Genomic DNA, 14,389 nt, shown 5'->3' on the forward strand with positions numbered 1-14,389 from the left:
CTGCGCGTACTGTACCAACCCAAGGTGTAGCGCTCCTGCGCATGTGTGCATAAACCCAAAGAGAAGCGTTCCTGCGTGGTACTACGCAAAACGTGGAGCGCTCAAAATAAGTAAGGTTGCTATCAGGACTAATGGAGAACAAGAAAAAGCGCTCCTGCGCTGCCAGGCCAAAGGAAAACACAAACAGCGCTCCAGCACGGTGAAAGTCAAAGAAATAAATAGCGCTCCAGCGCGGTGAAAGTCCAAGAAACAAATAGCTCTCTAGCACGGCAAAGGACAGAAAACAGACAGCGCTCCAGCGCGGCGAAAGTTAAGGAAACCAATAGCGCTTCAGCGCGGCGAAGGACAGAAAACAAACAGGGCTCCAGCGTGGCAAAAGTCAAGGAAACCAATAGCGCTTCAGCGCGGTGAACGGGCCAGATACAAACCAAGTCTAGCGCTCCTGCGCGTTGAGGTCTTCTGGAAATGACTCCGGGCTCAGCAAGGAACCGGGGATTCAACAAGAATCCGAAGCGCTGTCCCGTCGGGAAAACGCTGTGTTTATGCGTTTACCCCCGGAAGTGCTTCGGCGCGTCAGTGCAGCAAAAGACTGGACCGGGACTCTACTTCCGCTGGAAGTGAGTATCCCGATCCCGTGTATGTGTTTAGTGGCCCAGGGGAACGGCAAATGCCGCAACACGACAGCACGGCTTCAGGCCTGTACTTGGCGGGTGGCTGTGTCCTCCTCTCTCCTGAGGTCTTGTGCGCTGGTGTCCTGTCCCAGTTCCGGCCTAGGAGACGCTCACCTGGCCGCGACTCAAGGAGCTGACCACCAGCGTGCATTCCGTGCTTCTCCCAGTGTAAGCCCGGACCCCTTAGAACGCTCTCACCGTGTCTCCGTGGGCCGGCTCTAGCGTGTGCAGCCAGGTCCGCAGGGCCTCGTCCTCTTCTGTCTCCATCTGTGAGTTCTGCCCCTCAGGGGCGCAGCACTGTACCACAGGTCACAGTCGGAGAGTCTGTCTTTGTGCTGCACCCCCCTTCAGCGTGAGGGAAGGTGGTGCAGGCCGGTACGCTTAGGCTTGGGCAGTTCCTCTGCTTGCCACGCACTGGAGGCTGGGCGTGCGCTGGGCCTGTCTCGCACTCGCTGTCACTCTCGCACTCGCTGTCACTCTCGCACTCACTGTCACTCTCGCACTCACTGTCACTCTCGCACTCACTCTGCACTCACTGTCACTCTGCACTCACTGTCACTCCCAGTCCTGTCACAGTTCTGTGTGTCTCGCTGCTGGTGATGGCACTTTCTGTATGTATTTCAAAGTTTGACAGCTTTGAACATTGGCAGGGATGTTTTGTATTTCCACAGTAAGGATTTCGCATTATTGAATATCCACAAGGGGGTAGTGATGAACTACCAGAGATTGCTGACGTGGAATCTGCTGGCGCCATAGAATGCATTTGATTCACCGATGAAACGGGTGCTTTTGCATTGTAAATCAATGCGATCTTTGTTAATAATTGACTTCTCTTTCAGATGAAGTTGTATTATTTTAGTGCGTTATAGCCCTTGGATGATGACTCGAAAGTTGAAAGGACCCTCCCTTAACTATACCGTCGCTGTTCTTACGTGTGCATGCATCGAGCCATTAAAAAATGCTAACTGTGCAATGCTTTGATAACAAAACAAAAAAAAAAAAAGAAACTGTCTCACGCAATAATATTATGATGTCCGCGTAGCTTTTCAGAACCTGAGTGAGTCTGTTATAAAAATGCCCCGTTTTGTATTCTTTCGATCAGGGGTACCACAGGGTTTACAGACTTGAAACATTCCAGCCTAAATGTCATTTTAGCGCCCGGAGGAGGAATCTATGCGGGATGCAGCACTTTATAAAACCCCAAATAAATAAATAAATAAAAGGTTTGTTTACAATGCTTTGAAATATACCCTATATTTTTTCCTCTGTGAAATATTTGCATGCGCTATTAAACGAGAATTGCACTTTAATTTCCGCTGTCTCCTAATGCACTTTTCATAACGTGCCCAGAGTGGCATAGCCCTGCTGGGCGCTTTGCGCTGTTCTCCTGCTCTGATCGTTCAGAAAGCTGGACAGATGTGCCCAGCACTCAGCGCCTGGACTCTGAAGCTGCAGTAAAGCTCATTAAACATATTTTTGAACTGACGGTCTCAGTGAATAAATCCGAGAATTGAGGTAAAAACAGGGAAAAGTGATGGCACTGTTCTGATGTTTTTAACTACGGAGAACGAAGTCACCCGGGCTCCGACATTCCGGGAACGGAAGAAATGTAATTTCTTGGGGGTAAAATGATTGTTTGCGGCCAGCTAGCCATGTCTGGATGGTCAAGATTTACTGATGGTGCACATTTTATTGCTCTTGAAAGTATTACATTCCCACAGTGTTCCTACCAAACGATACTGAAACTGAATACTTACGATGCAACTGATCATGCATGCAGACGAACGCGTGCCAGACAAACGCACTGCTGAATGGTGAACGCGCTCACACCATCTGGATTGCATTACACGGGCACCCTGACAGCTCCTAATTAAAATTAATGGACTGCTGTGCGTGAAACCGCACAGAAAATGCCAAAAATGGCGGACGAAAATTATATATGCCCTATCGCGTCAAGACTACTAAAAAGACAGCACCGCGAGGACCAATCACCATGCAGATGGTAAAATAAAGAACTGCAAAAGCTCACGCACAGAGGAATTTTTCCAGCAGGAATCGGAACCCCGCAAGAATAGGAGCCCGCAGCTCCGCCCCACTTCTGACGAAGTGGTGACGTCGCCGAGCCCTAAAAAGATAGCAAGCAAGAAGGTTCAAAATTTGTTTTGTGAATTAGGCCTCGTAAGTATGCGGATATTCTGGCACTAGAGACAAAGAACAACTTCTTCCTATCACATGTGCACAGGGTCTAGGGGTAAACGGACCACATTTGTTTGGTGCAAAGCAATCCGGAGGTGTAGGGGAAGCAACACAGAGGACATCAACAATGACAACGGAGGGTGTGAGTTATAAAAAGCGCTACAATGCATCCAAGGATGTCCACGTCATCACACTTAGTTTTGTTGCTATGATAGGTGGGGGAGTGGCGCAAACAATGACAACAATGTTATGTTATGTTTTGCTATCCTATCCTTTATTTTGTTATGCTATGCTATGCTGTTTTTTGCTATGCTATTTTTTGTTATGCTATGCTATGTTTTGCTAGGCTATGCTATGTTTTGCTATGCTATACTTTGTTATGCTATGTTATGCTATATTTTGTTATGCTATGCTATTTTTTGTTGTGTTTTATTATGCTATGCTATCTTTTTTTATGCTATGTGTTGTCGTGTTTTGTTATGCTATGTTTTGTTATGCTATGTGTTGTTGTGTTTTGTTATGCTATGTGTTGTTGTGGTTTGTTATGCTATGTTTTGTTATGCTATTCCTATGCTTTTTTGTTTTGCTATCCTATGCTATGCTTTGTTATGCTGTGTTTTATTATGCTATTTTTTTATGCTATGCTATGCTAAGCTTTGTTTTGTTATGGTATGCTGGTGAGGGAGGGTGGGTGACGGGGGGTGAGGGTGGGTGAGGGGGGGTGAGTGAGGGTGTGTGAGGGTGTGTGAGGGTGTGTGAGGGTGAGTGAGGGTGAGTGAGGGTGAGTGAGGGTGAGTGAGGGTGTGTGAGGGTGAGTGAGGGGGTGTGCGGAAGGGTGAGGGGGTGTGCGGAAGGGTGAGGGGGTGTGCGGAAGGGTGAGGGGGTGTGAGGAAGGGTGAGGGGGTGTGAGGAAGGGTGAGGGGGTGTGAGGAAGGGTGAGGGGGTGTGAGGAAGGGTGAGGGGGTGTGAGGAAGGGTGAGGGGGTGTGAGGAAAGGTGAGGGGTGTGAGGAAGGGTGAGGGGGTGGGAGGAAGGGTGAGGGGATGTGAGGAAGGGTGAAGGGATGTGAAGAAGGGTGAGGGGATGTGAGGGGGGGATGAGGGGATGCGAGGGGGGATGAGGGGATGCGAGGGGGGATGAGGGGATGTGAGGGTGAAGGGATGTGAGGGTGAGGGGATGTGAGGGTGAGGGGATGTGAGGGTGAGGGGATGTGAGGGTGAGGGGATGTGAGGGGAGGGTGAGAGGATGTGAGGGGAGGGTGAGAGGATGTGAGGGGAGGGTGAGGGGGTGTGTGAGGGCGAGGGGGTGTGTGAGGGTGAGGGGGTGTGTGAGGGTGAGGGGGTGTGTGAGGGTGAGAGGGTGTGTGAGGGTGAGGGAGGGTAAGAAGGTTTATTTTGCGGGTGATGGCGGGTGAGGGAGGGTGGGTGACGGGGGGAGTGAGGGGGGTGACGGTGGGTGAGGGGGGTGACGGTGGGTGAGGGGGTGAGGGGGGTGTGTGAGGGAGAGTGAGGGTGAGTGAGAAAGGAGAGGCGTGACATGCACAAACTGTCCTGAAGGGGCGGAGAAACAACGGAGCGGGCTGCAGAGTCTGGACACGGAGGAAAAGGACGAGAGGAGCCGGTGAGGGGGGGGCGTCGGGGCACATTGACGGTGCCCGCCCCCCCAGTGAAGGAAGCCCTGCGTGTGCCCGGTGAGTGGGGTTAGAAGTGTGTGTGTGTGTGCGCGTTTGTGTGTGTATGTAAGCCCTTGGTGGGGGTGGGGTGCGCTTGTATGTGCCTGCGTGTGTTGTGCCTGTGTGTGTGCCTGCCTGCGTGTATGTGTGCTGTGTGTTTTAAACATGCCTTAAGTTTTCAGCAGACACGCACTCCGAAACCACTGAAGCTGTCTCCAGCAAGCTGCCAGTAGACAGATACAAAAACGCGTTCACGAGGACAAATCTGAGACAGCAGAGGCGCGTAGCCGAACGCTGTCTCAGATTTCCAAGAAAGTGAATACAATAGGTACTGAGCTAGACCGCATGCTACGCATGCGCAACTCTAGCTCAACCTAAAAAGAGAGGTCAGCTGGGTGTACAAGCAACAGATGAGGGAGGGAAGGCAACTGGGCGCAAGCAACACAGGACTGTGGGAGGGCAGTTGGGGGCAAGCAACATGGAGGAGGGAAGGGGGCAACCATTGCCGCACAAGGAGGGTGGTCGTAAGCAACAATGACAAGGGAGTGGGGATGTATGGGGACAAGCAGCATGGATGAGGGAGGGGAAGAGGGAGGGGTGGCAAGCATTGCCACACAGGGAGGGTGGTCGTAAGCAACAATGACAAGGGAGTGGGGAGGTATGGGGACAAGCAACATGGATGAGGGAAGAGAGAAGGGGAAGAAAATGGAGAGAGAGAAGTATACGAAGGAACAAGCTGAAAGAGGCATACTCTGGTAGAGTAGTTAAACACAAAGAAAAAAGTAGTGCCTAAATAATAAGCAGAGGAAGTCATAAGTAATGGGTCCAAGCTCCAGGGTAGGGACAAACACACGAAGAGGAAGGAAGCCTATGGCAGCTGCCAAAAGGAAACAAGAAAATGAGTGTGACAATGTAGCCAACCGGTGGTAAGCAATGGGCTGCCTCCAAGCCCACGGTTAGAAAACAAAAGCTCTTGGAAGAAACAGTGCATGCGCTGTTTAGGCAAGACCTAACCATCTCTGGAGGGACACTGGTCACAGACAAAGCAGGAAAAAGGAGACAATTTTCTATATATTCGATCAAGAATTGAATAGGAAAATGCTAAAAGTAGCAGCAGAAAAAAACTAGCTGAAATACAAACACTGAAACGAACTAAGCAATTGGTGGCAAAGTTAGATATGCCTATAGAAACGTGATAAGGCATTTAAAGCACAATAAGGATATTGGCCCAACGCTTCGAACAGCAATAGTTTACTAAACATTTGAAAACCTAACCTGGTACACCTAACAATAATATTTAATCTGTTCATTCATGAATTTCTGCTTTCCTACCAACCAGGCTGCAAGTTGTTCATGCTGGTCGCCGTACTTAATAGATATGTCACCAGACCATATTGCTTAGGAAGCAGCCCTTTCTGATAGGGTCTGGCAAGATGGCCTTTATCAGGGGCAAGCAAGCACAGGGCATGGGAGGATGGGTAGAAAGAACATCTAGTTCTATGCATGGAAACTGACACAGGGAAAGAGTTCCATAGTATGTGCTGTAATTGCTAGGATTGAAAAGAGCATCCTCATATTTGAGTTTGGATCATGGCCTGCAGCAAAAATGAGTGCCTATTGGCAGAAAACAAAGAGGGTGATCTTGAAAAGAGGAAGTTGACAGAGCCGTCCATTATCTACCAATCTTTTTCCTCACCGTTGTGCTGACGATGAAAAAAATAACAAAAATTCACCAACATTCAAAGATTCACTGTTGGCAAGTATAAGACCGACGAAGAGGAGGGGAAATTATTTATTTATTTTCCCCCTCATAGTATGCTGCCAACCCCCTCCCTCCGGCCCCACCGGAGGGCCCTGATTTCTGGCTCTGCTTCTCAGCAGTAGGGCTCTTTCAAGAGATGGGAGTGAAGGTCACAGTGATTGGAGACTGGCTGTGGGGAAGATATACCTCAGTTTGAGAGACAGCTGCAATCTTCAATACTTCTCAGAATACAGCACAGGGAAGGGAAAGCCTTTGGGACAGTTACTGATAATGACACAAAGAGGTGAATGGATGATATGGCAGAAATAGGTTGACAACTCCTGACTTTTTATGTCTCTCCAGAGGCTAAGAGAGCAGAGATGGCTTAGAGAGAAAAAAAGGAAAGACTATGGTCACTGCCCAGGACCAGAGGATGGTGGCTTACCGGGCACCCTAAAGAAGGAAGTCCCCTGCATTTCACTTGAACTGTAGGCGCTGAAGCAGTGGAAACTACAGAATCTTGTTAGTGGGGACGGTTGCCCTAAAGTGGTGAAAGGACTGGGAAGTTCAGGAGTGCAGTCAAGGAGGGTGATTCGCTAAGCAAAAGAAAGCAACAGTGGCAAAGGTTCATGGAAGGCAGCAAGAAATTCTCATTCTCGATTCTGAGAGTCAGGAGGCTTCTGAAGGGTGGCTCTGGTGGCTGAAACAATTCATCTAGAGCTAACGCAACACACCATTGTTGAGGAATGGTCCAGCTGGGACTGAGCTGATACATTTCATACTTACTGCTTATGCCCAAGTTGAAACTCATACCATAGTGCCCCGAGGGCTGATGTTGCACATTAGGCTAAGAATACACTAGAAATGATTGTACTGCAGTCTGAAACTAATGCCTTCTCTAGGACGTCCTGTACCTCCAACAGGTACTCCCGTTCTTTATCCTTAAAAGTAGCACAGACTAGAAGAACTCTCCTTCAGCCTAGGAAAGGTCCAGGGCTTACCAAAATAGGTTTGTGTGGAGAGGTCTCCTCTGAAGAACTCACTCAAGGAAAAGCAAGGAGGGAAGGTTAGGGAAGCCAGCTCTGCTGAGAGAGTGTTAGGCCGTATGAAATCAATCAGGACCAGTATGCATCTAAAGAGCTTGCCTATAGTCCTCCCTTTGGTCACTCCGTGGTAGGTGAGACCAAGTATGTGTGTGCAGGTGTCCCATGAAGGCAGATCACACACTCCAGAGGCTCCCCATTCAGGAGCTCCACTGGCATCCCATACACAAATGAGCACAATTCAAACTCCTCACACACACTTTCAAGGCACTACAGGATAGATGTACATTGATTGTATGTGATTTGCACCATTTTTATTCTGCAAGGCTCATTTTGGAGGGTTGCGATTTTAAATTCCACCTACATTTATAGAAATACTTGCCACTGTGAGCATAGATTTACTTGACAGTGTAAAAAAACACTTTCATTTTTCAAGAGAAAGTACTTGTACATCGATGATGTATTCAGAATTATTTTGTGTGTAGCCAAGTTCTGAGTTTCCAGCCCATACCACCTTACCGAGTCAGAGAAACTTGGTATCCAGTTTGAGTGTCTGTGATAGGGAGGCCCCAGTTCACCACAAGTAAAAGACTCATATTGACACACCTGTGGAACAAATACTTCTCATTGACCTGGGAAATCTCACATTATGGATACTCATAAGATATGCCTGTTAACGTGCGATTTCTTATTTACATGGACAATAGCCTGAGGTGTCTTATCCGGCTATACTACAGGATCTGTGGGGACAGAGGGAAATATCAGGTGAACAAAGATAAATCCAAGATGTCTAATATTTTGATCCCACCTAATAGTGTGACACTTCTTCAAAACAGGAATGTATGTACAGTGGACATAGAAAGTTTTCTAAATATATGGACATTTAATTATATCCACATTGCTGCAAGGCTAACTGTAAAAATATCTACCTATTTAAATTGCTGTCTACCACTAACCTCATATACGATGTTGCAAAGTGACCCTTTTCGGTGGTCACTGGCACTTTTTCATATTCTTTTGGGGACACATCTACTACAAATATTTAAATACGTCTCAATTGGCTTAAAACACAATTGGAACATTCAATTTACCTAGAAGACCAAAGTATATGGTACAGAAATACATCCATGGCATGGACAGTTACATATTACATGTGGACTGCAGCATTTATTGTGCCATCCACTACAGCAACTATAAAAACATGTCTCAGGGCTCCTCTAGGGAGCTTGACACCAGAACCTTCAATCCCCCTGCCCAGACCTGTCAAAAGTCAGATAGGGAAACAAACATTGCTGCCCACAAGGTAGGGTGCAAAATATTTGAGAGTAGAACCTGTGACACACCAGAAATGGCCATGTTCCTCCAGTGATTAGGCCTTGAGAGTCTCTAAGTTCCATCCCTTGAGCTTGTGGGCCTTAAACATGTAATCCTGGGGAGGTTTGGGCACCAGAAGAAAGTTTGGGAACTTTGAAAAACTCTTCCTCCAGGTATTCAGGTGGAACTGCAGGGCAAAGTATCAACTAGCAGTTCCACACCCTTGAACTGAATTTTAGCTTTTATTATTACAGCGTGTAGAGCGCACAGCTACTTCCAACAGAAGTGTCCCGGTGCTAGTAGTGCATTTAACATATGGCGAGAAATCAAGGAGACTTTGCCCCTGTTAAGGCTCCAGCACCTCTGAAAATACATCCCATTCTTTGTTTGGACTTATACATTTTCAGGGCAAAATCTCCAAAGCTCCAGCGGGACCAACTTGCTTCAAGTATCCAGCCTTTGTTTCTACTATGGCTGCTACAAATTCAGTGGTATCTCACTCAGGAGGTTTTTACTTCTCAAAAAGTTAAAGTCCTTTTCTGTGTTGAGATTAAAAAAACGTTTTGAACTTTTTCTGACTTCCAGACTTTTACTGGGACCAATTCACCAATTGTTTTCAAGGAGGGCTCGGATCACAGTAAGCCTCAAATCGAGCCTAGGTCCTAGTCTTCCACGTCTATAAACTATCAATGGCTCTTTAAGCTTTATGTCGCCTTTTTCACTTAAATGTTTAAAAATTCATTATATCATGTTCCCCTGGTTGGACTTAAGACATTTTGGTGTTATTTTACTGATAAAAGGTTTCGCTTTATTTTAAAATTGTTTGTGGAATTTTATTATGGTTTGTGTGACTTTTTCGACTGCATATGCGCTGCTTAAATACTTCACACATTGCCATTGATTTAAGACAGTCTTCTTCTTGTCTTGTTACAAGGGATTGAGCATAACTGAATGTCATTTGTGTGACACTGAGCAGGTGCGGGCCTTATTTTTAGCGATAGACACCTGCCCCCCAAATAATCCACTTTTCAACAGAGGTGAGATCAGATGTACCGATTCCCAAAACTCTACTAACTTTTTTTGGGCTGGGACGAATGCAAGGATAGCCATGAAAGCCTTATTGGTCACAAAAGATGTCGAATGACTGGCTTGCTCAGATAGCTTAAATGCTACCAGGTAGCACATTTATGTGATTTAATGAAGAAACAAAGAAAATAATGGGATATGGATGAAATGGTAGCCTGGAGTTTTCTTAGGGCGTGGCAAAGCTACCTTGATAGCGTTCACCTAATAATCTTTACTGTAGCCCGGTCACAAGGACCACACTTGAAAGCCGGGATGATATGGCAAACAATTCGGGTCTTAATACACTCCCATTTGAAGTCTCCCCTTACCTTTAGAACAAACTTTAGAGCAGCAAAGAAGAAGCCATTATGTACTGAAGACAGTAACAATGCAGATTGCTAGCAGATGTGTACAAGGGTCTCGGTTAAATCACTTGAGACTTTCAAGTGGAACATCTAGGTTCACAAACGTACAGCATTACCAGCAGATAGCGAAGCATCAAGACAGTAGAGGGTCAGAGGATCACTGATATCATCAGAAAGGTTATGAAGGGGGTGGGAGGGCTTAAGGAATCGATTTTGTAACTATATGAGAGCTGCTCCAAGGGAGGGGAGGGACGCTAGAAAGTAGTGAACTATTGAGTACCTCCACCAATGTCACAATCAAACTGAGGCTCATCTGGGCTCTACCACTACACAGTAAGATTGCTATAATTCTAGCTGCTATCCTGAGATAGGCTGTGAGAAGTTGGCCCGATATGCAACGTTCGCTATTCTAGCGACCGCTATGTATCGTTCCAACGACCCTTATGGTGTTTGGTTGTAAGTCAACCTATAGACCAGCTATCCTAGTAGCGTGGATACGAGCAGTCTAAGGCTAAAGACTCGAGAGGGCGTGTTAAGCCAGCTGTTTACCACACATGTACCCCTTGAACACCCAGTGAAAGGACACCACACAAGTGTTATGAAAATAAACAGGATATTTATTAAGATTCACAACAGCCCTGGACTCTTTATGAGGACAGGGTACTAAGCACAAACCAAATCTCTTAGGAAAATACTTCAAGTGCACAATTAAAACAAGTGTCCGAGGACACGGAAAGTTTAAGGTCTCGGGCGGACCCGATAAGGCAAGTCGGAAGCGAGGGACTCGGGACCCTAGAGTAAAGAGGCTATGCAGGCACCGAAATGCCGAGTTACCTAGCCACGAGGGCTGCGGCTGCACAAGTCTTACAGGCGTCGGGGTCTTCGCTGACGAGCCAGGAGCCGGAAGAAAAGGAGTTGCTGGCCGGCGACCAGTGATGAATAGTTCGTAGAGATCCAAGCCTGGATCAGAGATTGTTGATACCTGAAAGCAGAGGGGACCAAGTTCGTACTACTAGCCAGTAGTCAGAGGGTACCAGGATGGCACCGGTTGGCCGTCACCTCGACCAGGTGAGTGGGCGACGCTAGGCTCTGCAGTCTCACGGACCAGGAGGCGTTGTCGGCGACCACGGCGGAGGTGCGAGCTGTCCCACGAAGGATGATGCTGTCGGCGTCGCTGGGCCCAGGATGGGGCAACAAGCCTTGGCAGATCTCAGGGCCACGTGGTGGGCCTAAGATGGCGTCTTGAGTGGACCAGGAGGGTCCGGGGTGCTTCTTGCAAGGATGGAAGCAAGGGCCAGTCTGGAGCAACCAGACCAGCAGTGTTGATTGTCGGATGTCGTCACAGAAGGGCACAAGCCAGCGGCGAGTGACCAGACAACGTGCTGAGCAGCGAGCAGAAGGGCCCCACGCAGATCGTGGAGATGCTGGGAGACTGCACTTCGGTGCTAGAGCGGCTCAGGGTCGGGGCTTCTCGGACCCCAGAGCACTCACCAGGGAATCGCTTCGATGGTCGTGCTGGTTTAAGAGCGTGCAGGTTCTGATGATGGCCGGTCCCTCGAGGTCTCGTCGCACCCACAGATCACAGCTGAGCTGATGACGTGGGTAGAGGTCAGAGGTGCCAGGGAAGCCGGTTCTCGTCGAGCTGGGCCGTCGGATCCTTGAGGAAGGATTTGCAGCAAACCGCAGAGTTCTTAGATGGTGCCCGCTGATGCAGGGTGACTACTCCTTAGTCACAAGGGAGAAATCTTGAGAAGAGTCTTGAGTGTCCTTTCGTAGAAAGTAGTTCTTGATTCAAAGATGATCTAATTTGGAAGGGTCCCCGCTCCGGCCTTTATTCTAAAGAAAGGGGTGGGTACATGACTAGGTCCGGCCCTAAGGGTGGGACCAGGAAGGGGGGTAGTTACACCCCTCTCCCCTGCCGGACTTTCCCCAGGCCAGGGCTGGCGCCCCTGGAACTGGTTCTGACCGGCAGATGCGTAGTGAGCACCGGGGTGCCACTCCGCAGTCACCTTCTCGCAAAAGCCCTACCTACCCAGAATACACAAACCCTGTCTGGGACGGTGCGAACACCGCCCTCGACAGGAAACCCTTTGTCCAAGCTCCCCTCACTGGAAGGACTCCCAGCAGCAGGAGGTCAGACTCGTGTCTGTGGTGGCAGCATCCATTTTGTGGAGCTGAGGCTTTAGTTAACTTTAACCGGGGTTCACAGTTACGTACATGTCGTGTCCCTCTAGAAGGGCGGAATGCTAACCTCGTCGCCAGAATTGGTGAGGGGGCAGCATCCCGATTCGTATGACACCTTACTCGACATGCCTTGATAACGCGACACCGGAGTTACCGATGAGGTACGCGTTATCATGGAACAGCCATTGGGTCTTGGTTCCGCAAGCTGCAACCGGGCTCGGCTCGGGCCAGAGCCTAGTTCACACGAGCCCATGCACTCTGCCTTCAGGATTGTCAAGGCCTGCCATAGGAGTGACTGATAGGAACTCGAGTGTCCATTGTATGGTTAGATATAGGGCTACTATATCTAAAGCAAAGTGTGATTACACGACTTCGCCCCAGCTGTCATGCAGCCAGTTGTGTCAAATTTAGGAGGCCAGCCAGGGGTGGCATAATACATGCTGCAGCCCCTGGCGGCCCTGGGTACACCTATGCCCTGCGTTACGGGGTCTGATAAGGTGGCCCAGTACCAATTGGTAAATGCACCTAGGGTACATATCGTAATTTAGAAAGAGAACAGCCAGGCTGTGGGTCTGATTAGCAGGCCCACAGCCAGAGAAAGTCGTAAACCAGTGAAACAAAAGCAAAAAATCTGGGTGATCATAGGATTGCAGACCCTACTCTCCTACATAGGCCATTCATGGAGAGGACGCAGCCACAGAAGGATATTTGCTAAAATGAAAGTACAATACTATATGAAAGACAATCGGGTACGATACACACTAGACGATTACTATAACTCTAGCTGCTATCTTGAGATAGGCCATTCATGTAGAGTACGCAGCCACAGAATATTTTACTAAAATTGGAGTACAATACTCTATGAAAGACAATCGAACATTGACACCTAAGATCAGTCTTTGCTGTGATAGAGTTGCTGGCAACCTAATCGAGCACTATACGTTTTCATCGCCAGGAAGCCCCATGGGGTAGCAGTCACGCTTTATGAAAGTGTGAACATAACATATTGGGGGACATTCTGCATTGAAAGATGTAGGCACTACCAGTCAAAGCCCACTTTCATAATAAAACTCTTCCCTAAGTTTGACTTCTCTTTATGCTTTCATGATAACCATTTTGGCTCTGCGGTAATGTTGCAGTTATCACTAAGATGATGACACCCAAAGCTGAAGACTACTTAGTTTTAAGACATAGACACAAAGAATGAGACATCTTTCTCCTACCATTAAATTCCTACCCAGGATCGTTTTCCTACTCTGCCTGCATCACCCAGCAGCAGCTTTAAATGTAATGTTATATTAATCTTCAGCAATCCATGAATTGCTCTGCAACTAGAAGCATCTCAGAGATTTCTAGGACCACAGCAGTTAGCTATTGTCGCTGTACTTACCCACTTGCGGGTAATACTCGCTGCCATCGTCCCCACCAGAGGAGCTGCTCTCATGGCTGGGAGAGGGTGTAGAAGGTTTCAACATCTCTGCTGTTTGAAGGAACCTGTAGAGGAGAGACAAAATGAACAACATTTCAGTAGGTACACAGAAGTTCCTCCTCACAAGGCCACAACAGTCATTTACAACTAAGTCCTGATATATTAAGGGTCATGGCCATAAAAACAACTCTCATGAAATCACGGTGGATGTCAACAGCTTGTACATGATTTCCATTATCTCTATCAATAAAACAAAAAGCTTCATGCATGCACAGACTGGGAACTCTAGAGAAAACATCTACAGAATGTAAATTATTAGGATCACAGCATCCATGACAAAAAGGGACTCATAAATAGAAACCTATTTGCGAACAGGAGTGACACCCATAGCAAGTGACATGCTGAGCCTCTCATTTAAATATTAGCATTTTCATAAAGCGCAGAGGAGATCCTATGGTAGGCAAAGAGCTTTACATAGGAGCAGAGGAAAAATAGACATGAAAAATATCTGATGCTACAGGCAGCAGCCTCATTAAACATGCAGTAAAACATGCAGCATTAATATTGTAATGTATTGACAGCTAAGCTCTGTTCTGTGGAGCAAATCTTATATATTCCCCAGCTAATATATTTCAAATGTCTGGTGTAGTAGTCCTTTTTTCACTTGACATATTTCTCTGTGTCTTGTCATTAAAAATGTGTTCTTGACT

The 14,389-nt window shown here is 47.6% G+C and overlaps 1 protein-coding gene across 2 annotated transcripts in view; it reads right to left on the bottom strand.

The window, feature by feature from the left end:
- SMG9 (SMG9 nonsense mediated mRNA decay factor) overlaps positions 1-14,389 on the bottom strand; it is a 216,611-nt gene that overhangs the window by 63,315 nt on the left and 138,907 nt on the right. For both annotated transcript variants that reach the window (XM_086929855.1, XM_086929854.1), the window contains one exon: positions 13,641-13,744. In XM_086929855.1, coding sequence (XP_086785981.1) covers positions 13,641-13,744 — 104 coding nt within the window. The remainder of the gene's footprint in view (positions 1-13,640; positions 13,745-14,389) is intronic.

This window comes from Lissotriton vulgaris, chromosome 7, assembly GCF_964263255.1.
Source record: "Lissotriton vulgaris chromosome 7, aLisVul1.2, whole genome shotgun sequence".
Lineage (NCBI taxonomy): Eukaryota > Metazoa > Chordata > Amphibia > Caudata > Salamandridae > Lissotriton > Lissotriton vulgaris.